The following is a 24,532-nucleotide window of genomic DNA, read 5'->3' as shown; positions in this document are numbered from 1 at the left end:
ATTGGGATAGTCTGACACCATGCATGTCACTAGAGGCTACTTATTAAACCGCAAGAGCGGTTTTCCAAAGCAGCAACCATGAATATCTTCAGCTCTTTACACATGTATGCCTTAAAGATGACGTGCATAAAATTAGACAAACAAAAGCTCACATAGCGACGTACAAGCAGTCCACACTCCATCCTTGATTAGAATGGGGCGAAGTCTTAATATATGACCCAATAAAAATTGCACCCTGCCCTCGACTTTAGTGATTCGTAGATTATACTTATAGATGTAGCTGTGCCTGTTACGGGACGCCACATGATTCTTGCACTTCCCGGCCCTTGACAGCCTGCAACGTTTTTCCAGTTTTGCAGCTGGTAAAGGTACTTCAGTGCACCTGTACGTATTCGTGTATTTCATAAACACCTATTTTACTAAATAGGTGATGGTGTGATGTGTGTAGAAAGAGCTGCACAAGTCAAAAAACAATATATCAACCTAGACTGCAGTATCTTCAGTATTTACAATGAAATGGAACTGCAGAGCAGTTTTGTTTTAAGATTGGTTTAATGTATCTTGCGTAGCTGTTCATAATGATATCTGATTTTGTTTGTGTCCGCCACGCTTTGTTACTAAGTATCTAATAGTTTTACTGGACAGCGTTGAGTCCTTCCATGTATGAATTTTCCTGTTGGTTTCAAATTCCGATCCTTTCTTTGTGACAACTTAATAAATAAGCAGATTTATATTCAAACCGTCAACAATACTTTACATTTCCATTTATGCTGTTACAACGTTTCCTCTGGCTCATTTATTCTATATTTATCTCTAAACTTCTCTGAATATACAATAAATGATACAAAAACCTTAAAATCCGTAAATATCAGTGTCAGTCGAAAGTAATGCCCCCTTTTTTTATATATGTCAATCATCTGAGATGCAACTACATTGGTTGAAAACCTTAGCATTGACGATTAATTAATGACTTTTCAATGTAATCTCCGTCCATCTCCACAGTTTTGTATTTCACTTGGGTCCTGCTTCCGAAGCCACTGACTCATGGACATTTTCACAGCCTCCTCTTCTTCCACGTCAGTCCCACGATGATCTCCTTATAGCAGCCCGAACAGATGGAAGTCTGATGGTATCAGGTCACGGCTATATGGGGGATGAGGCAAGACTTCCTATCCAGTTTTCATATTCTCTTCAGTTGTGTGAAGACTGGAGTGTGGTTTCACACTGTCATACAAAATGCCTTAACTGAGGAAGGTTATGCGACACAAATACTCTGCAGTCACCCGGCGGTCACCACGAATGGTGTCATCGATTCGCTGAATGATGTGCGGAGTTACTGCAGTCACAGGCCTGCTGCTCCGTGTTCCCTCACGCAACGATTTTTGCCCTTCAGTTTCGTTATAGCAACAAACCCATCGTCTAACAGTGCTGATATCCAGTGTTGTAACACTGTACACATTTTTCAGTCTTTCATGAATGTAAATGGGCATTTCAACTTCTGCATTCAAAAATTCTATCACAGAATGCTGTCTAATATGAGCATCGGTGTCAATCATTTTCCAAGCGAATGCAGTACTATGCTGTCTAATACGAGCATCGGTGTCAATGATTTTCCAAGCGAATGCAGTACTGACATCTTTTGGCATAGAAAGTTACTGCTGCAGTGTATTGGAGAAGCAGCATTGCAGAATAGCGCCAAACTCAAATTTTTCACCCAACGAACATTATCTAAGGAGAGAAAATAGAAGACATTCCTTTTGACTGACCGTCGTTATCATCCGAAGAGCTATCAGTCCATAGTTACAAAGGCAGGTAGACGCAATATACTAGTTGTAATGAAAGCAAGTGAGTATATAGACAGAACACATTCATCCTTTGATATTACTAATATTCAGCCATAAAAAAGACCCAAAAGAAAATATGAAAGTAAAATTAAGGAGCAGTTAAAGAAGACACATTTCCTCTTGACCGTAACTAAAAATAAATATGTTGCGTGAATGGATACAAAGGTACCATGTTTCAAGGCACAGTTTAATGGACACAAAGATGAAAATCCAGTAATACCAGCAGTCAACTCTGCAAATAGCCCAACATACAAACTGTCACAGAAATGGAATAAAATACTGACGCAAAATTAGACATATGGAACAACATATTCCATAAAATACCTGATGAACTAAATGCCACAAAATAACCTGTTTTGCTCTGTTCTGGACATTTTCAGCCTTTATTCAAACATACCTACACAAGAAACTGGTGCAGTAATCCAAAATAACCTTATGAAACATAAGGAACTTGCGTACAGAGACATTGTTGTATTGACGGAACTCCTTCACCTACATTTACGTTCTCACATTTAGTGTAACACTTACAAGCAGAGAGATGGTCTAGCTGTGATATCATGTATATCTGGTACTACAGCTGACATATACATAAATCATTTGGAACAAAAATTGTTTAACAGCCAAGAATCCTGCCTAAAGAAAATAGAATTGTATAAGAGATCCGTAGTTGACACACTACTGCTAGTAAAACAGGATACTAAGAACTTAATGGAAATTCTAAATTTCTTCAGTACGTCCTTTTCCCTTTCTATAATATTGCCTTCAGGTTCATTTCTCTTGCGCAGCCCATCTGTATTGTATTGGATGTTAACCGGGGACCTAGAAACGACGGAGAGTCTCCGTCCCTGCCGCAGCCGCAGTGGTCCACAACCGCATGACGAATACCGCAGTCCACTTCACCCCTCCGCCGCCCCAGATCTGACCACTCTTTCAGGGTTATTGTGCGGTTCGGCCCCCGGCGGATCCACTCCCGCAGGGAACGTCTCACACCAGATGAGTATAGCCCCTATGTTTGCGTGGTAGAGTAATGGTGGTGTACGCGTGCGTGGAGAACTTGTTTGCGCAACAATCGCTGACATAGTATAGCTGAGGCGGAATATGGGGAACCAGCCCGCATTCGCCGAGGCAGATGGAAAACGGCCTAAAAACCATCCACAGACTGGCCGGCTCACCGGACCTCGACCCAAGTCCGCCGGGCGGATTCGTGCCGGGGACCAGGCGCTCCTTCCCTATCCGGAAAGCCGTGCGTTAGACCGCACGGCTAACAGGCCGGGCTAGCCCATCTGTATACTCCTCCCAACATTGAGTTTTCATTTCTTTGCTTAGCACTGTTTTTCCATTTGAGCTCTTGATTTTCACAGAGCTGCCTCTTATCTTCAAACGCCTCTATAATTTTCTTATAAGTGGTACCTATGTTTTCCCTAGTTATATACGCTTCTATAGCCTTGCATTTGTCCTCCACAAATTCCTCCTTAGCTGTTTTACACCTTCTGTCAATCTCATTCTTTGGACATCCATATTCCTAACTGGCTGCTTCATTTGCTGCCTTTTTTATTTTCTCCTTTCATCAGTGAAATTCAAGATCTCCTGTGATACCCAAATTTTCTGCTAGATCTTCTCTTTTTACCTATTTGAAAGATTTCTACTATATCTTCTCTTTTTAGCTATTTGATCCTCAAATGTGTTCACTATTTCATTTCTGAAAGCTATCCATTCGTCTTCTACTGTACTCATTTCCCATGTTTTAGGCGATCTCTGCCTAATGCTCTCTATGAAACTTTCAACAGCCTCTGCTTCTTTCAATTTACCCAGGTCCCATCTCCTTGATTTCCTACTTTTTTACAGTTTCTTCAGATTCAATCTACAGTTCATAACTAATTAAGTGTGGTTCGGGTCCACATCAACCACTGGAAATATTTTACAGGTTAAAATCTCCTTATAAAATCTCTGTCCTACCATTAGATAATCAATTTGAAACCTTCCAAGTCTCCAGGTCTTTTCCATATATACAACCTTCTTTCGTGATTCTTAAATCAAGTGTTAGCATTGATTAAATTATTCTGTGTGCAAAATTCTACTAGATGGCCTCCTCTTCCAAGTCTTTCCCCCAGTCCATATCCTCCTACTTTTCCTTCTCTTCCATTCTTTGCTATCGAGTACCAGCCCCCAGTCGCAATTAAATTTTCTTCTTCCTCAGTTATCTGAACAATTTGTTTTATCTCATTATGCAATCTTTCCCTCTTTTCATCATCTGCAGATGTAGTTGTCATATAAACTTGTAGTACTGAGTTGGGTGTTGGCTTCAGATTTACCTTGGCTACAGTAATGCAGTCTCTATGCTGTTCATAGTAGCTTAACTGAAATCATATTTTCTAATTCATTATTAGATCTCTTCCTGCATTACCTCTATTTGATTTTGTATTTATAGCCTTGTACTCAACTGAGCAGAAGTCCTGTTCCTCCTGTCACCGAACTACACCAAACGCGCACACATACACACACACACACACACACACACACACACACACACACAAGTATAATTACAGGTCTCTAATCCAAAACGAAAATTAAAAGTCTGCAGCAAAATTTTATTATTTTTTTAACTATGGAAGACTTCCATCACAAAATGCACATTCTAGTACTCTGCAAGATTAAAGCTTGCATATTGGCACTATTGAAAAAATTTACAGCTTAAGCTGCACTTGTTAATGACCAAAGTCCGACTGCTGTATGGCCCTTTGCAAGCAAAATGGACATTCAAATTAAATATTTCTGTATCTAAATAACTTATTACGCTGCCTTATTGGCGATGCTGAAAGAAATCATAGATTAGTAGATGAGCGTAGTTCAGTCTCTGTAGCAGCATTAAATTCGTCTAAATACATAAAAATTAGTTCAATAACATTGCAAAACACATGTGGGCTCAACAGATGATCTAATGTACAGCCTAAACTGCACTTGTCAACGAGAAGAACCAAAGTAAACAACGTTATTCACAGGTCAACGTTTGTCAAAGGCTTGTCCTATACCAATGTCAGTCAAACATCGTAATGATGCCATACTAGGGTTTTAACTTCATCTTGCAGTTCAAAACCTCATCTTCTGCCGTTACGCAGTGGAAACTTGGGGAAAACTTTAAACTGTATTCCTTTCTTTCCCTCTGTGATATATTTAAAAGTTGTTGTCTCATTTGCCGGCCGGAGTGGCCGTGCGGTTCTAGGCGCCACAGTCTGTAACCGAGCGACCGCTACGGTCGCAGGTTCGAATCCTGCCTTGGACATGGATGTGTGTGATGTCCTTAGGTTAGTTAGGTTTAATTAGTTCTAAGTTCTAGGGGACTGATGACCACAGCAGTTAAGTCCCATAGCGCTCAGAGCCATTTGAACCATTTTTTGAACCATTGTTGTCTCATTAAAGCAAGTATTAAAGAGAGAGAGCCAATTTACTGTGGTGCATAAATCAGAGAGATGATGTCAGATACCGTGGATATCAGCCACTGGGATAATTAGATAGTGGGGAAAACTGAATTCCTTTCATTTTCTCTGTAATGTTTTATAATGTTTTTGCCTCATTAGAGTTACATACAGAGTTACAGAGTGATAGGTAGAGAGATAGAGAAAGAAAGAGAGAGAGAGAAGAAATTTGCTATGGTTTATAAACCAGAGACATGAAATTCACTGATTGTGATGATGTGGGAATATTGTACATAACTTTTCCATGTTGTGAGCACACATGTGAGATGAAGTTTAATTATGAGACAGTACAGTGTTTACAGACGTGGAATATTATGCATTTTGTGTGTGTGTTGTGTGTGTGTGTGTGTGTGTGTGTGTGTGTGTGTGTGTGTGTGTGTGTGTGTAAAACATATAGCGCAATGTCCAACCCCAAAATGTAATTACTCGCCTCGAAAACGTTATGTACTTCAACCTCAAACTGTATCTACTTGCTCCCCGAAACGGTATCACCTGGCCCCAAAACTGTATCAACTTGCCACCAAACCTATATCAAGTTGCCCAGAATTGTTCTGTCCGCCAGTAAAACTGAGCCACTAGTTGCATAAATGTATTCACTTACTCCAAAGCCGTATTGGTTTGCCACGAAACCGTTTAAACGTGTCACTGAAACTTTATGAACTGGCTCCCCGGAAACGTGTCAACCTGCCCCTCAAAACTGTATCAACTTAGCCTAAAGTGGTATAAATTTCCCCAATACTTCAGCATTATCCTGAAATGAAACTGTATCAGTTTTCCCCAAAAGTGTACTCAGTTGTCCCAAAACTACACATGTATTTTACATGAGATTCTCTGGGGAATTCTCTGACCACGCTTAATGATCTAGGGAATTCCATCCCACCATCAGCTGATTCAGTACTCCGAACTACATGGAAGTATTCAGAACGTTCCAGTAATTTGTGACTTCTTCCAACAAGCGAAAGTGGTCAGCCAGCATGTTGTGCCTTAGCAAGTCAATACTTGTTCCAACAGTGCAGTGGATATCAGCTACTGTTGGCTCAGTTCGTATGTCAGACCTGTAAAAACTTGTCCCACAACTATATCAACTTGTCTCACAACTGTAAGACTTGACACCACAACGGTAAGAGCTTGCCCTGAAACTCTAATATTTTGTCCCGAAAACTGTATCAATTTACTTCACAACTGTAACATCTTGCTCCACAAATGCATCAACTTGCCCGCAAAACTTTATCGACTTGCCCCCGAAAACTGTATTAATTTTCCCAGAATAGTATCAGCTTGCCTCAAAACTATATTTACTGGTCCTGAGACTGTAAAAACGTGCCCCAAAAACTTTATTAATTGACCTCTAAACTATAACAGCTTGTCCCACAATTGTAAAAACTTGCCCAGAAGTGAAAAAAACGTTGTAGTATCTTGCCAAATGGAAGTATAACAACTTGTCCCACAACTTTAACAATATATCCTACTACTGTAACAACGTTCCCCACAAATATAACAAGTGATCTCATCTGAAATACATGGTCAGTTTTGGGGCAAATGGTTACATTTTTGGAGCAAGTTGATATAGTCTTAAGGCATACTATTAGAATTCCAGGAGGAAAGTTGTCATAGTTGCGGGGCAATAGCAGACATCCCAGTAGCCGACACCAACTGTACTTTTCAAACAAGTCTTAATTTAAAAAGTCTCATCTTGCTAACTAATCACTTTCTTTTGTTAGAACAAGTTGCTACTTGCCAGAGAGCTCTGAATACTTCCAAGTAGTCAAGTAGTTCTGAATATTCCTGCTGAAACAGCAAGTGATAGGAGGAAATTCTCAAGAACTGTAATACTTCTGTATAAGTGCCAGTATGGGCAACAGGGAAATGGGCATCTGATAAAGGTAGCTTCCAATGACAACAGAAGGATTAAATGGGTAAAAACTGGTATGCAGTGTGCTGCTTGAGGCGCAGTCAGAACACTGTCCAGGTAAACAATGTAGAACAAGTTGATTCAGTATTCAAGAATGCAAGTCTCCTTTGTGGAGCTTTAGTTTATACACTATAAGAAAAAAGAAAACGACGTACTATAAAGGAATCATCCGCATGGGACACAAATCAGTAGATAAAATGTACGTATGCAGCCATATGAATGATTGCAATTTCAGAAAAATTGGATGATTTATCCAGGAGAAAGAACTTCACTAATTAAGCAAGTCAATAACGCATTGGTCCACCTCCGGTCATAGTGCCATGGGTTATTTGGCCTGGCATTGAGAGACAGAGTTACTATATCTAATGCCAAATTCTGTTAAATTCGTGAATTATATCATTTGTTTGTGTGTGTGTATGTACATCACATCTATCGATTTCTGCCCGTTTTCTTGTCTTAGGATATTTACAGATCAAAGTTTTGTTGATATTTTGAGTCCCAACAAGGAAAGCAAGTAATGATTAAGTGGTCAAAGGACAAAGTGACTAACAAGTTGGTTTAAGTCTGTATACGAATTAAGTTCCTTTCATAGTATGCTGATATAATAGCTTCATACTTAAGGGGCTCCGGAACGCCCTATACTTGCAATGTTAAAATAACGCTTATAAATTACATCTTTCCTCACAAAGTTTTTGAGGTAGGAAGTTGAACTTTTTACAGATTATTTATTGGAATATGGGCTACAACTTAACACAGGGATTTTACAAAATTTTAGTTCAGTTATTAAAGATGATTTTTTTTTCAATTGTAATGAAAATTCACAACATTTTTTTGCAATTTTTTATTTATATATTCAAAAATATACAGTTTTTTGGGAAAAGGCTGTGTTAAATTATGCAGAATGTACTGTGTAACATTTACTGAAAGTTTGAAACAAATATGTTTGGAAGATCCTTAGAAAACATGTAATTAGTATGAGAAAATAAAAGTTTTGGGAATCGAGCGACAAAGATTGGATTAACTTTTTAGTGCATTCCAGGTCCATAGGATGGATTATCTTCATCCTCTGCAAACTCCTCCTCCAGCTTCCTCTTGTTCCTCCTCCTGTTTACTTTTGCTTGTATTTCTAGACTCTTTACAGCCCTGTCTGCAACCCTAAGGCGTTCCTTGTCTAGAGCAAGCATCGCTCGTACCATGTTAGAACCTATCTTCATTCCCATATTTCTAAATACCTTGCACCTTACAATGTAGCCATCATTGAAAGTCGCAACAGCATCATACACACCAAAGTGAAGTGTTTCTATTCCAACAAATACAGTCTTGGGGATTCTCGACCATATAACACTACTTACACTTTCATTGGGGTTTTGAGTTTTTCCGTGAATACACTTTTTCAACAGCGATATATATTGAACCATCACAGGTTAGCCACAACACATACTTTATCTCACATCACTAAAATGTACCTGATGAACACGGACGTTAATAATAACACCATTTGACAGCAGTTTAACAGCGCCACAGTGGGTCACGCCTATGTAGAACACATTTCAAAAAAATTTTAAAAATAGTTGTAGTCTTCGGAATTGAATAAATTATATATCTATTAAAAGGTAAAAGTCTGCTGATGCAGAAAACGCTAAAAAGTAAAAATTGAACTTTTCATGATTTTGAGCCTTTCCGGAGCCCCTTAACAGTCATATGCAACCGCTCGCTCGACGAAAGATCCGTACCCAAAGACTGGAAAGTTGCACAGATCGTACCAATATTCGAGAGAAGTAGTAGGTGCAATCCACCAAATTACGGACCCGTATCATTAACGTCGACATGCACCAAGATTTTGGAACACGTACTGTATTCGAACATTATGAATTACCTCGGAGAGGACGGTCTATTGCCACACAGCCTACACGGATTTAGAAAACAACGTTCTTGAAAAACACAAGTGGCTCTTTACTCACACGAAGTGTTGAGTGCTATTGACAAGGATTTCAGATTGATTCCGTATTTCTAGATTTCCAGACGGCTTTTGACACTATGACACACAAGCGATTTGTAGAGAAAGTGCGTGCTTATGGGATATAGTCTCACTGGATGATGTTTGGTTTGTGGGGCGCTCAACTGCGTGGTTATCAGCGCCCGTACAATTACCCAATCTTTGCTCAGTCCAATTTCGCCACTGTCCTGGATGATGATGAAATGATGAGGACAACACAAACACCCAGTCATCTCGAGGCAGGTGAAAATCCCTGACCCCGCCGGGAATCGAACCCGGGACCCCGTGCTCGGGAAGCGAGAACGCTACCGCGAGACCACGAGCGGCGGACATATAGTCTCACTGGATTCGATATTTCCTGCCAGGGAGATCACAGTTCGTAGTGATTGACTGGAAGTCATCGAGTAAAACAGAAGTGATTTCTGGCACTCCCTAAGGTAGTGTTATAGGCCCTCTGCTGTTCTCTACCTATTTGAACAATTTAGGAGACAATCTGAGCATCCGTCTTAGGTTGTTTGCAGACGATGCTGTCGTTTATCACCTAGTAAAGTCTTCAGAAGATCAAACAAATTGCAAAACGATTTAGAAAAGATATCTGTATGGTGCGGAAATTGGCAGTTGACCCTAAATAATGAAAAGTATAAGGTCATACATAAGAATGCTAAAAGGAATCGGTTAAACTTCGGTTACACAATAAATCAGTCAAATCTAAACGTCGTAAATTCAACTAAATACCTAGGAATTACAACTACGAACAGCCTAAGTTATAAAGAACACATAGACGATTTTGTGGGGAAGGCAAACCAAGGATTGTGTTTTATTGACAGAACGCTTAGAAAATGTAACAGATCTACTACACTTATCCGTCCTCTTTTGGAGTACTGCTGCACATCTGCGGTCCCTACCAGATAGGATTAACGGAGTGCACCGAGAAAATTCAAAGAAAGCTGCATGTTTTGTACTGTCGAGGAGTAGGGGAGAGGGTGTCACTGACAGAATTTGGGGTGGACATCATTAAAACAAAGGCGTTTTTCGTTGCGACGGAATCTTCTTACGAAATTTCAATCACCGGCTTTCTCCTACGAATACGAAAATATTTTGTTGAGGCCGACCTACTTAGGTACAAACGATCATCATCATAAAATAAGGGAAATCAGAGCTCTCACGGAAAGATGTAGGTGTTCGTTTTTTTTCCGCACGCTATTTGAGATTGGAATAGAAGAGAATCATTGTGAAGGTGGTTCGATGAACCCTCTTCCAGGCACTTATGTGTGATTTGCAAAGAGTCCATGTAGATGTACATTCACTTGGACTGTTCTGGAGTTAATAACACAATTAGTCTTATTTTTGAAAACATTATTCGAGAAATCAGCGATCGAAATATAATCTTTGAAATTAATTATAACACCTAGATAGCAAGATATGTTTATTAAAAGGTGGCCGGTTTCGATCATCAAATGATCATCTTCAGACCTACAGCCATATTGATTCACAATGGATGTACATGGAGCAGTAGCTGACTATCGTCATTCGGCGGTTCCCATCCATGCATAGCCACTGTCCATTAATACGTCTGTATTTCTGAAGACTATCATGTGATGACTGTAACTGGTCGCCTTTTAATATACGTGTCTTGTGATCTAGACTGTTAGAATTAATTTCAACAATTGGTCTCGGTCTCGGCAAATGGAGACAATATGCTATAGTAGGCATAACGCTAGAGTCTGAAGACGTAAAGCCGGTGTGGCCGAGCGGTTCTAGGCGCTTCAGTCTGGAACCGCGCGACCGCTACGGTCGCAGTTTCGAATCCTGCCTCGGGAATGGATGTGTGTGATGTCCTTAGGTTAGTTAGGTTTAAGTAGTTCTAAGTTCTACGGGACTGATGACCTAAGATGTTAAGTCCCATAGTGCTCAGAGTCATTTGAATGTAAAGCCACTCACCTAAGCTCGGTAGAAATAAGAAGATCAACATAGCCTGGAGACTTTCTGTTGATGGACTGCTACTGCAGGTCGGTGCCTGGCCCAGAGAATTCAAACGAATGACGGATTCGATAACTAAGATCGAACTGCCATTCCGTTGTTGTGCACTGGGGTATATACTGTTGCTGCAGACGGATGCAGACACGTGACATCATGTAGGACCAGAGCCCACGATCACTGTGCCATAGTTGTTGATAAGTACTCCGCTGACAGTGGCCTGAAAGAAAAAAATTTAACTTCCCAAGAGCCACTAATAAAGTACTCTCGAAATTTCTCCAAACAGGACGCGACCTGCACAACTATTCCCCCTTCCACACGAGTGATGACAGACAGACGGGAAAGGAGACGGCAAGGGCGAGCAATAATTGATTTAAAAAGAATTATGCATGGGAGAGGTACAATTGTTGTTTAAATAGGTGTGAGGGTATATTAGATGACCGGAGGCGTTAAATTAGTGGTATGATTTGTCTGCACAGACCAGGCACAAAGACCAGTAGAGACGGAGGGGAGGTGCAAGTGAGGCGTCAAACTGTCGATGGATGGTAGCGTCGCCAACAGAGGTTCGATACTGTGTGTCTCAGGCATCAGTAGTATTGTTCTACAATACTCACACAATGGGCATTAGAGGGTGCCATGGGGGTTCGTCGTATAGGGAAAGAGGTATAATTCAGAAGGCACTTAGCTCTCATAATGATTAACACCGCAAATTGAAACAAGTCCACCCGGAAGAACGTTATTTTTACAAGTAACGGTTCTATTGAAATTAGCGTTAAAACTGATGAAAAAAGTGAAGCTACTGTTGAAACTGTACATATGAACAACCTTATTAAAGAGCAACATTTAAACACACGTCTACAGTGTGCCATAGAACCCCTCAATAATAAGTAGGAGGAGCGGATATCCCATTCCACCAGTCTGCGAGTTTGTCATAGTAACTGTAACAGGGGGGTTCAAAGGAGTGTGTTGACAATGAGACATGAGCTAATTTGCAATGACATAAAATCTATATTCTTCCTTCATGTAGCTGTATCATTAAAAGACAAGAAGAAAAAGTTAAAACAAAGTCTTAAATGTATTGTAAAAATTGTTTTAGTATGCCTCAAGGCAGACTAATCTAAAATTCTACTCCACTGCAGTGCCAGTAAGCATTATTTTTCAAGTAATGTAGTTGTCCTATAAATACTACTAATCATATGACTACTACTTCTTTGTGTGATGTATGTAATCCTCGACCTAAATTATGATTAGAATTGGCACCCACTACAAAAGTCAAATGGAAATAGAAACAACTGAATACTTTTATGTAGCAATGAAACAAATAGTTCACATATTTAGTTAGTTATTTTATGTGAATAACCAATACCGTTTAACACTGAGGTTATATACATTGTGATGTTTCCAACAAAAAAGTCTTGGTGATGTAAACAAAATAGGTGCATGAGTTTTAAAAGCCCTAGATCATGTCAGTTTTTAGTTCCTAGAAAACATATGAGAAATTTTTTGTATGAGTAAAACTTCTTGTTCCCCGCTCAAGGCCTATGCAAATATAATAAGTTTTTCTACATTTTACAACCATAGATTTGTTTTCAGTCATTCCAAAATAAGTACATAAGCTTCTCTTTGTGTGATTGGACACCTTCCCCTGAGTTCTTTATGCTTCTTCGGTGTTACCGCCCCAAAATTGGTGAACTGCATCATCAAATTGGACAGTTTGCGATCTGTAGCCATTGACAACCTGAAAATGGCGCAGAAAACCGCTCTCCAGGGTCACATCAAAATCTTGTCCGCTTTTATTCAATGGTTCCCTTTCAAAATCGTACTTCACTCGCCAATTGTCAGTTCAATATGTCACACTCCCATTGGCTTTATTATTCCCATTCCAAACCACTAATGTGGAGCAATGCGACTTCAACACATTATTACCGCCAGGGGTAAAAACAATATGTTCACTAGAGTGCCGGTAGCAATCGAAATTGTTACGTACTTTCTGCGTATTTTGCGAATCACAACAGCGTTCGCCACCTCTTTCAACCCAAGAGAATTCGCAGGATTAACCATTCTTACTGGGGACATCGGGACATGGAGAGATGACTACTCAAGACCCCTGGCCATTTCCCTGATCTGCCAGCCCAGTGCCTCTAAATCTCTGCTATCTTATCAGGACCCCAGGGGCAGTTAATGTCTAAATGACCAACCTCACTGCAATCAAGGCAGCAAGGGGGCCAACTTCTGTCAGCAGTATGACCCAGTCACTTGCCCACCATTTGTTTCTGTAGCGAACACGGAGCATGGATGGTTGTTATGGCACGGTGAGAGGATACAAACCGTTCGGCTTCCTCCTATAGGAGGGCAAGGTGCACAGCTTCCTGTCCTCACTGCTGCTTGCTCCTGCTCTGCTCTCTGTCTGCGAGCTTGTAGTGGCCTTTTCCTACACAGCATAGCTGTAAAAGTAGTGGCAATGGCAAACAAGGTCTTATACAACAAAATAATATCTCTGGAATGTAGCACAACCTGCAAAGGAAAGACAGATCCCTTCTAACTATCTGCGAGATGCTCTGTGACTGGCAGGTGGGAAGCTGTAAAGCATGGCTAAGTAACACCAAAATTGTGGGCGGAATGTTGAAACAGAAATACGGTGCAACGTGATGCGTCGGCGAAGTGACAGAGCAGAACCCAGGGTCACTTTGGACAGAGGCACCATGAGGGCGACAATGGTGAAGCGAAGACACCCCAGCGCTGAAGTCAGGGCCTCATGCGTTGGCGGCAGCGGAGCGGGCCAGACGTCTTGTTGGCAATGGTAAATGAAAGGCACTACTAGGCGGCAGCATGGGCAGTGGCGTGATAGGCAGCAGGCAGCTAGGCACTGTTATCAACACTGGGTGGCAGTCAGTGAGTGTGGCATGGTGCAGCAATTGAGTCACTGCGATCAGTAGGTGGCACACTTGCGTGGGGCAGGCGCCAGCAAGGGTGTGGTGGCAGCAATACGAGGCTGTAGCAGAACCACATTCACATATACCAGGTAGTCAATCCCTCACAGCAGCATGGGTTCAGCGCAACATGGTGCTGGCTTACAGGCAGCACTCAGTGGCGTGGTGCACCTCGCCCTCTATGGCAGCAGAAGGCGTAGCCTTAGCAAGTGCATCCATGCCTAGCGGTAGCACACTTAGTGCAGAAACACGAGAAACAAAGTTTCAGCCATCCTTACTCAAGGCCGAAAACAACACTAAGTTCAGTACATTCAATCATGAAAATGAGGTCTTATAAATGGGCTATAAGGCGCATCACGCCACTTAACTGAAATCAGTTTTGCACAGACTGGGCAGCCAATAAGATACAAGATCCTGCCTATGGAAGGCGAACGTGCCACCAGATTTCTGGAGAAGACATCGGGGATAAAATGAAGCGGACCTAAGTGCGAAATATAGGATGTGAGAGCGAGAATTTGAATGCTGTCAGGCTGGCAGCTAGAAACAGAGAGCGAGCCACACCTGCAATCCACTCTCTGCTCACAACCTCTGGAACCACAAGTGACATGATTCACACGTTTCATATGGTTGATTGCAGGTATCACACTGAAAATGTACCCTGTCAGCAGACCTTAACTGGTACAGACTTTTTCTGGCCTACAACACAGGCCCATTCTGATATAAAAGCCATGGGAACGGTGCCACAAACAGATGACAAGACCGAGCGTGAAAGGTAAAAAGTTTAACTTCCTGTGAAGTAATAATAAAGCATCTCTCAAATTCCTCCATATAGGTGACGGCCTACATAGTGGAATATGGACACCTGGAATTTCTGACCTTATGTGTATACATGGTCAGTTTTGGGACAACTGGTTACACTTTTGGGACAAATTCATACAGTTTTGAGGAAAGTTGATGATACAGTTTTGCGAGCAACTTGATACAGTTTTGGGGCAAAGGCGATATAGTTTGAGGGCAAGTTGTGAAACATTTAAGATGCGCATACACAAACAAAAACACGCACGCGCACATTGTATAACGTTCCACCTCCGTAAATTCTGTACTGTCTCATCAAATAATTTCATCTCACATGTGTTCATACAACGTCAGATAATTATTTGCAATATTTCCACATCTGCTTCAGCATCGTCATCAACATAATCAGTAAATTTCATCTGATTTATACGCCGAAGCCGCGCGGGATTAGCCGAGCGGTCTAGGGCGCTGCAGTCATGGACTGTGCGGCTGGTCCCGGCGGAGGTTCGAGTCCTCCCTCGGGTATGGGTGTGTGTGATAATTTAGGTCAAGTAGTGTGTAAGCTTAGGGACTGATGACCTTAGCAGTTAAGTCCCATACGATATCACAAACATTTGAACATTTTTTTTATACGCCGAAGTAAATTTCCTCTCTCTCTCTCTCTCTCTCTCTCTCCCTCTCTCCCTCCCTGCTTCCCTCTCTCTTCCTATTTCTCTCTAACTATCTCTCTGTAGTACTTACTTTAATGAGGCAATAATATTTTGATATACACCCTAAGACCAAAAAAAAACGACACACCAAAAATGGATTATCTGAATGGGACGGAAATCAGTAGATGTGATGAACATATTCAAACAAACAAATGATTTTTTTCAGTTTTTAAGAAATAGGATGATTCATTCACGAGACACAGCTTCACAGACTGAGCAAGTCAATAATGCGCTGGTCCACTATTGGCTCTCATGAAAGGAGTTGTTCAGCTTCGCACTGATTGATAGAGTTGGTGGATATCATGCCAAATTCTGTCTAATTGGTGCCTTCGATCGTCAAAAGCCCGAGATGGTTGGAGAGCCCTGCCTATAATGCTCCAAAAGTTCTCAAATTGGGAGAGATCTGGCGACCTTGCCGGTCAAGGTAGGGTTTGTCAAGCACGAAGACAAGCAATAGAAACCCTCGCCATGAGCAGACGCTCATTGTCTTGGCTGAAAAGTAACCCAGGATGACTTGCCATGAGGGCAACAAAGCGGGGCTAGAATAGCGTCGACGTACCATTGTGCAGCAAGGGTGCCGCTGATGACAACCAAAGGTTTCCTGGTACAAAAAGAAATGGCACCCTAGACCATCACTCCTGGTTGTCGGGCTGTATGGTGGGCGACAGTCAGGCTGGTATCTTGTCGCTGCACGGGGTGTCTGCAGACATGTTTTCGCTGGTCGTCAGGGCTTAATTCGAAGCGGGAATCATCACTGAAGACAATTCTACTCCAGTCAATGAATTCCAGACTGAATGTCCCGGACAGCACTGAAAGTGGGATTGTTGGTCTACAGAGGTCAATGGCAGTCGGCGCAAGGGGTGCCGTGGGCTCATCCCCCTTTCTGTGAGCTGCCAATTGACGGTTCTTGTGCTCACTGAAGCCCCAGTTGCACGTATGATCGATGATAATGATGAATGTCGGACTCTGAGTGCCTCTCTGACAGTTGCTTGGTCCTCATTATGTGTCGTCTAGGTAGGCCAATTCCTTCTTGATGCTGTGATCGGACATGGCTCACTTATTCATGCCAATATCGTCAAATAGTGGCCTCGCTCCTATTCAAATGTCGAGCGATTAGTCTCAACCAACCGGCTTCTTTGAGCCCAACTACACGTCCTCCCTCAAATGCAGGCATTTGCGTGCATGGTTCACGCGGCTGTCTGCGAGGCTCAGTTGTTGACCAGCTGAGTATACAGAATGAAATCCGCAAACACTTTATGCTCTGGTCTTACATGACTTCCTCGTGGTGTTTTTTTAGTGTATTATGTAGGGAGTGAAATGCTGTAATGCTCACTTTAGACATTTTAATTAGGTAACAACATTATAGTATATTGCAGAGAGAATGAAAAGACTACAGTTTTCCCGTTTATACTATGTAACAACAGTAGATGACAACGTTTTGAGCTGCAGAATGAGATTAATACCCTAGCGTGGGGTGACTATAATGTTTGACAGATGTCTGACGCGTTTTTAAATATATTTAGACGTAGGAATAACATGGTTTACTTTTGTAATTCACGTTATCAAGTCAGATCAGCCACACTGTCGGTGGTTTATGAATAAAGTGGTATCAGGACGTTTGGCTATTATGTTTTTCATTTCCTCAGATCACACCTTCTTCTGCCTGTCCAATTATATCAGGCGATATAACATGTTTCACCAGAAAATGCCTTCCAGTGCGTTTTAACTGCACTGCCTAATGTTGTGATGATTACTTGGTGCTCATTTTTGGGGCAGTTTTACTTTGACTACTCTGTAAAAAAAAGAGACCGACTATGTAACTAGGTAAGAGTACGGCTATGGGATTCTAATACTTTTGGTGCCCTGCTGTAAAATCTGACGATTTTCCTTTGCGAACACCATAAAAAAAGATTTGATTGAATGCGCATAACTACAAGTTTAGTTGCCATGAAAATTTCAGATTGTAACAGGGTCTGAATAATTTTCGTACACTTTCTTTAAAGATTTCCTATCATGTACGCAGTACGTAACCTTCTGGGTTATTTCTGTAAGTTAATGTTTAATAGGTACAGTTTTCCACTGCAATTCGTTCGCGACGTCGCTATCTAATGCAGGAACACATCTGAAATATCAGTCTGATATTTTTTTCTCATGTACTGTACTGTAGTAAAAAGTTTTGCAAATAGCCTTGGTAGTTAGCTTAACTAAACTGCGAAACTTGGCAGCAAAGAGAGTTGTTCGTGCTTTCTTTAATTTCAATTTAACTGGATCGTATGTCTTATTTTGTTTATTTTAGCTGTCGTAGGTAAGAAGACAATTTCGAAAGTAAACAGTCAGTAAAATATTTAGTAATTATGCCTGAAAGATGATTATAGCTCAGCGTTTTGAGACTCTTTCACTGAAGACACACAAACTTAGTTTGTGTTCGAAATTCATAACCGTACGATGGAGCTTTTATCGAATACTGTTGGAGTTATGGAAGTATTCCAGCAACACCTACTGATACCCGGAAGGTATTATCACAAAACATTTTTCATATTAAACAAGAAGCGTTTAGAAACCGGAGCAGGCCACTAAGTCTTAAAAGAAAGCAGTTGTTCAGAAATGAAGTCATATTCTTCATTATGTTTTATCTGCCTATTCACCTATAATTAAGGAAGCTGACAATAGTAGTTATTTCTAATTAGACATGCCCAGCTTGCGCTTTTGATAAAAATAAATAGTTGTTTTATACAATTTCCCGATTATTGTTTCAGGTATGCGTCTCCTGCTGTGACGAAATGTACTGCAACGAGGCTGTTCCAACTAACCATAGCACGGCTGTGTTCTCCAACACAAGAACCCGCTCAGCGGAGAAAGCTGTTGAGAAGAATGTCAGCAACAGATGCAGCGTGTGTGGGCTTCCCTTCTGTGACTTCATCATGGTAGCGCTGATGCTGTATCACAGTCTGTAATACACAAAATGGAACTTTAAAAATTGGTGTTGAACCGCTAACTATATCATGAATACTGAAACAAAATTTGGTTTCAAAGGATTATATAATTATAAGACAAGAATTAAAAATTAACGTAATTTGTGACCTCACTTACCAAAGGGAAGATGTGACGTTTCAGTGTCAGCAATTAACGGAAGGCAGTATTTCCTTTTATATCAAAAAGTATAAAAATGATAACTATTGTCAGAACAGTCATTCCAGAATAATTTGAAACAGATGTTATTGGACACTTCATAATTTTACCCCTTTTCTTCCGAACATCGAGTCCAGTTGTAGCCTCAATCACATTATTACATTGGCGTGCTGGACAAAAATGCACCTTCATGGAACGGCAAGAGTTGTAACACTTTAAATACAACTGCAAAATTACAGTAAAGAAATTCCCAAAAACTTGGAAAAACATAAGCCTTAAATTACTGTTAAGTATTTTATGTTTCTCGGCAGCCATTGGATAACACTTTTGTAAGTATTTTTAGCATTTTATTACGCACAGCATGGATCACTAATTATTCACAGCTATTAAAATAGCAGAAAACTGTAAACCAGTTACATGATTTATAACAGTGGCATACGACTTCGCCACGGACTACACAAACACTCTGAACTTTCCTTGAGCTATTCTGAATTGTCTGCATCTGCTGACGTGCTTCATTTTACAATCGTTCTCAGTCACTAACTGTTGTTTTATAAATAACTGGACCACTGCCGGAGATAACAAAAGTATGTAAACTTGCTTAATCTGTTTCACATGTTTCCTTGGATCCCCAGAAGGGTTCCCATTGTACTATAATTCACTCTCTGCTAACGTATTTTGCAGAAATGTGGAAGTTCCATATTAGCACTGAAAATGTTTTCGCGATTGTCATTATTGTTGATTGTTGTCATTGTTAATATTTCTCTAAATTCTGCTAACTTCACTGCCAGTATTTTAAATGTTCACTTATTTAGCCTCCGACCTTATCTTTGTTTTCGTAACTTAAGATAGAGAATAGCACATAATTTCTTCATTAGGTCCATTTTATTTTGTACAAATAAAGTATTGTTGCTCTTACTTCCTTGACTAATACCAGATTTGTAGGAAGCTTCATCCGGTACCTCTGTGACGAATATGACCATATACTTCTTCCGCAAGCTGCTGGAATATTTCTCAACTCAAGTTATTTTCTCAGAAATCCTTGTCCATATGAACTGAGTTCAGTGCAAACCATGTGAGTCAGAGTTTGTGTGACACAGTCACCTCCTGACCCATCACTGAAAGGATCAATGTTTGTATACTACATAAAGGAAAACTTTGCTAAAGTACACAGTGTGAAAATGTGGAGTGGAGTTGTCAGATCTGTAAACTGGAAACCAATATGAGAACTCTGGACAGAGCCAAACGCAACATAAACGTCATTTCACATATTAGGCATTGTAAAACTCATATACAGTATACAACCAGCTCACGATTACCACTGCCATTATAAATCGTGTTTGAGAATCCAATTCTGGACAACAAATATCGAAGATAACCTTTCATTTCATAATTCATTTACTTTAGATACAGTCATGTTTAAGAATCGAATGTAGATAAAGTAGAAGATAAGTTTTAAGTTCATACTTCATTCAATTCAAATAGAGTTAATAATTTAATAACATGATAGGAAACGGAATAAGGATGCCTGGTGCAAATAAAAGAAACCAAAATCTTCCATCAAGAGAGATACGGAAGTTTTTATTAGAAATAGAATTCCCTTCGCCTCATTTTTCAGCTCTGTTAGGGGTTTCTTGATTCATAGTTACCAACTGGGCTTATTTTTCGCTCTCTTTCTTATGCCACTGGTAATAATATCACCAAAACCCCAGCTATTCCGGTACAAGAAAAATATACGTTAACAAGTTACATTTTACAAAATTGTTAAGGCTTTCGTGGCCACTTGTTGATAATCTGCCTATTGTCTTCTGTCTCGGGTTCTTCGGGTGACGTTCATCTAATGATTTTACTGACGTTTCGCCAGCACGAGTGGCTGGCATTGTCAAAGCTTCACCCTCCATTGTTCACCACCGGCAATGGAGGGTGAAGCTTTGACAATGCCAGCCACTCGTGCTGGCGAAACGTCAGTAAAATCATTAGATGAACGTCGGCCGAAGAATCCGAGACAGAGGCCAATAGGCAGTTTGTCAAGTAACATTTTATTTTATTTCTCATATTTTCATATTATAAACCAATTACCAAAAGTGTTTGAGAATTTGCTGTTTTTCTATTGTCGACTGCAAATTTCCTACTGTCACATCTTTACTTAGGTAAATGATGGTTCACTTACTACCTCATGGATTTGGTATTGTTTAGTTTCTGCAAAAATAGGGACCTGTTTCAAGTGTTTGTTTTTTAATAGAGAGAATATCTATTACTTTTGTATCTAAATTTGAATACAAGTCATTCATCCTGAGTTTAGTCATACACTAAAGCTTTGGGGAGGAAAACAAGATAAATATATTTTTGAAATACATTAGTAGGATAATAACAATTAAAAACAAATGTGAAAGTGCGGAGTTGTACAACTGTAATACAAAATTTATGTCAAACTTTGTCTTACTGTTTATCACACACGGTATTTTTATTTTTAAGAAAAGGTTCTTCCTGAAGTTAAGATGTTTTTGTAAATACACTAAAATTATATCGACATGCAGGGTAAATAGAAATATATGTATATATATATTTTTATGCTTCTCAAAAGTTGTGCTGCTGGGATTGTGTGAGCAGATTCGACCTTACTAATGGCCACACGAAATATTGTTTGAAATGTTTGACAAAACTATTATATGATGATTTGAAATGGTGTCCTGTCACATCTGGATTCCAGAGATATCTCCACTGGTATATACACAACCTCGAACATATACTTGCCGCATGAAACTGCATGGCATCTCATGTGGAAAGCAAACTTCACAACGATTACAAAAACAGTTAATCTGCTTTCAAAAAACTGAAATGTCTTAAACAATGGTTGCCGTAACACATCATTTCATAAGGGAACTGGGTTCCGACTGAGAAGGTAAAATACCACGTATGTTCAGAATCTGATTGGTAAAACAGGCTTAAATTTCTTCATGAAGCAATTCATATCTTTCCTGTTTAATCACTGTACCTGTGTGTATCATGAATAAACGTTTCATTTTCACACTTAAAGTATTCTCAAAATAATTTATTAATTGAATAAAACATCAATAAGTGTCCAACCTTATATGTATACAATATTTTTGTCAGTGCTTAAGAATTTCCTCATTGCACATCTACATATTATCTATTACAAAATCCAATGCTGATCACAAATTCGTACTCTACATCATCTCTCTCAAAGAAAAGTTGCACATGTCGATGTATGAAGTCCATTAATAGCATTTCAGTGTAATTCTGATATTTTATTCTTGTTATCAAATATCAAATCACAACAGTTAAGGAACGCTGGATGTCAGTTGGACAAGAAGGATCATAAAACCAGCAGCGTTCATCTTTTCATTTGCCTGAGGTAGCTTAGGAAAACTGAAAATTAATTAAATGAGGAGTCTGAATGCTGCTCTTTCTAAAGTACGTCAGTTGACTTAAACAAACTACCACATTCCTTGGAAAACCATACTAGTCTTTAATGAAGTACATAATCCGTTACCGTAATTAAAGTATTCTCTTAGGTTAAAACAGAACTTTTTTGGTTACTCGCCTCGCAAATTATACCTACAGAAAATTTTAATATGAGAACGAATTCAAGTTCAACACTAAAGCAAAACTGAAACTATTCTTTTGTGAAAAACACACATTTATAACCATTTATTCGAGTGGATAAATATTCCGTCTCTTCTAATCCTTTGTATTCATCTCGATAATATCCTTATCTTTCACATCGGATATTTTCATTAAATTTTTCCTATTGTCAATTTAAGACTGTCTCTTCAAGCTTTGTGAACATCAAATTGTCTAAATATGGCTTATATAACTGATGGCCACTACATGAAGAATTTAACACACCAAATATTTATGAATGCTGTCCTAGGACACGGCAAGAATTAGTTGCTGTTCGTAAGGCGCTGGAAATCGTCCTGACTGCTGTCAAGCGATAAAAAGCTGAAGCAAATGTGTGTGTTCGCCAAAGTACTCAGAGTCACTAACCAGAAATACGAAAGGTACCTCGAGTACTCAAGTGGATAAAGTCTGCTCCCCAGGAAGTATACCAACTTTAGTTAGTCAATGACTTAACTATAAGTTGTGAGCCAGTGATAGGTCTTGGGGCACTGTACAAGGGAGGCGTGGATCAGGAAGAACTCCAAGCAAATCGCAGCCAGTGTGACACATTTTACCTGTTGGGAAGCGTATTAGCTCCCATGCCATCGGAAAGGAAGTACAGAATTGTAGTACTCAGTCAATAGACGACAGCTCTAATGAATGGTGAATTCTGGTACCCCTTAGAGTGATCACAAGAAGGAATGGAAATGATCACCTTGTGCCCATAATCCATACGCCCGTAAGATACTTTCAACATGCTGAAAAGGCTCTTCTGTCAGCCGTTGAGGGAAAAAGCTTCAGTCAGTAATAGGTGATGGGCAAGTTGGAAGAAACGATACCTATTGTCTGGACTTCGAAGTCATTCTTGGATCAACACAATGACTGGCGGAGAAATATGAGAAGACCATAATTGTTTACGGAATCTTAACGAAGATCACACTCTGCAACATTCTCTCCAGAACTGACCATGACCACTGGTTGTAAGTCTAGTAGAAGGCTTCACCAGAGACTTCGAAGGTGTTGTGACAAGCTAGGCTGCGACTTCCAAGACTAGTGTTAAGAACATTAGGGTGTCGCTAAGTAGGTCACATGTCGGAGGCTGCTACCTAGATAACTGTGTATATTGGATTCACACAAGGGTTTTAATATTATGTGAATATAGCTGCAGGGGACTTTTAGCGGCAGACCAAAAGAAATGCCCCCCTATATATGCAACTATAAAATCCAAGTATTGAGCTACCGATGTATTCGAAAGAAGGTCCCAGAAATTGAAGTAGCCTAAAATCAGTGGAGCTCAAGTAATACTATATGCAGAAGTTGATTAAAACACGCAACATAGAGCAGGGATATTTTTGGGGTAAATATAAGTGTACATCGAAGGATAGGCTAATCGGAAATAGATGGGATGTGTTCGTCGCAGTAGTACCAAAAACTCAAATTCGACAGATATAAATTGAAGCTACAAACGGTGTCGTTTGGACAAGGCTCAGTATGAAGTGTGGGCATAAACCTCTTTGAGGATGTTCACACTGAAACTGGTATCAGGGACCGTGGGAATTAAAATATTATTTACCTACTAACAACGGACAGCTGAAACTAAATAGAGAGATTTGCCTTTTCGCTGAACTAGGTGTCAGTGACATATATATCAAGGACGTTTACAAATATTTAGCTCTGGACAGACGCATGTTGAACAACTTTTCCTCAGGTTTAAAACAATAGTTAACCAGGCACTGGATAGATAAGTACCTAGTGAAACAGGTCATGATGCGAGGGACACTTCATGGTATACAGCAATTGTAAAGGTACTTCTAAATAAACATACATTTAGTTACACAAGAAAATGTTCGCCATAATTTTAAACGTAACGTCCACAGCGACACCTCTGGTAGTGATCTCGAATCTGTAATCAATGCGCCTTTGCACAGTGTACAGGTAAACAGTGTGAGAGAAGAATGTTTTGTTTAATCGGTTGCAGTTTAAAATGACTGCAAAATATATGAAGCGTCACGAGGCAGTGTTCCTTGTAAATCATCCAAAGTGACCAAAGCTTTCATACGGAGCTGCTGCTAAAATTCTTAGAAAGTCAAAGACATTCGTTGCGAAGTGGGTCAAACGATATTTAGAGGAAACGTGGATGAT

At 40.0% G+C, this 24,532-nt stretch overlaps 1 protein-coding gene across 1 annotated transcript in view; it reads left to right on the top strand.

The window, feature by feature from the left end:
- Positions 1-20,597, top strand: part of LOC126184351 (ly6/PLAUR domain-containing protein 6B-like) — a 396,952-nt gene extending 376,355 nt beyond the window's left edge. The window contains exon 5 of the mRNA XM_049926730.1: positions 18,394-20,597. Coding sequence (XP_049782687.1) covers positions 18,394-18,591 — 198 coding nt within the window. The 3' untranslated portion in view covers positions 18,592-20,597. The remainder of the gene's footprint in view (positions 1-18,393) is intronic.
- Positions 20,598-24,532: the final 3,935 nt, after the last annotated feature.

This window comes from Schistocerca cancellata, chromosome 4 (assembly GCF_023864275.1).
Source record: "Schistocerca cancellata isolate TAMUIC-IGC-003103 chromosome 4, iqSchCanc2.1, whole genome shotgun sequence".
Lineage (NCBI taxonomy): Eukaryota > Metazoa > Arthropoda > Insecta > Orthoptera > Acrididae > Schistocerca > Schistocerca cancellata.
Note: the sequence above shows the minus strand (reverse complement) of the source record. Positions and strands in the feature narration are given on the sequence as shown.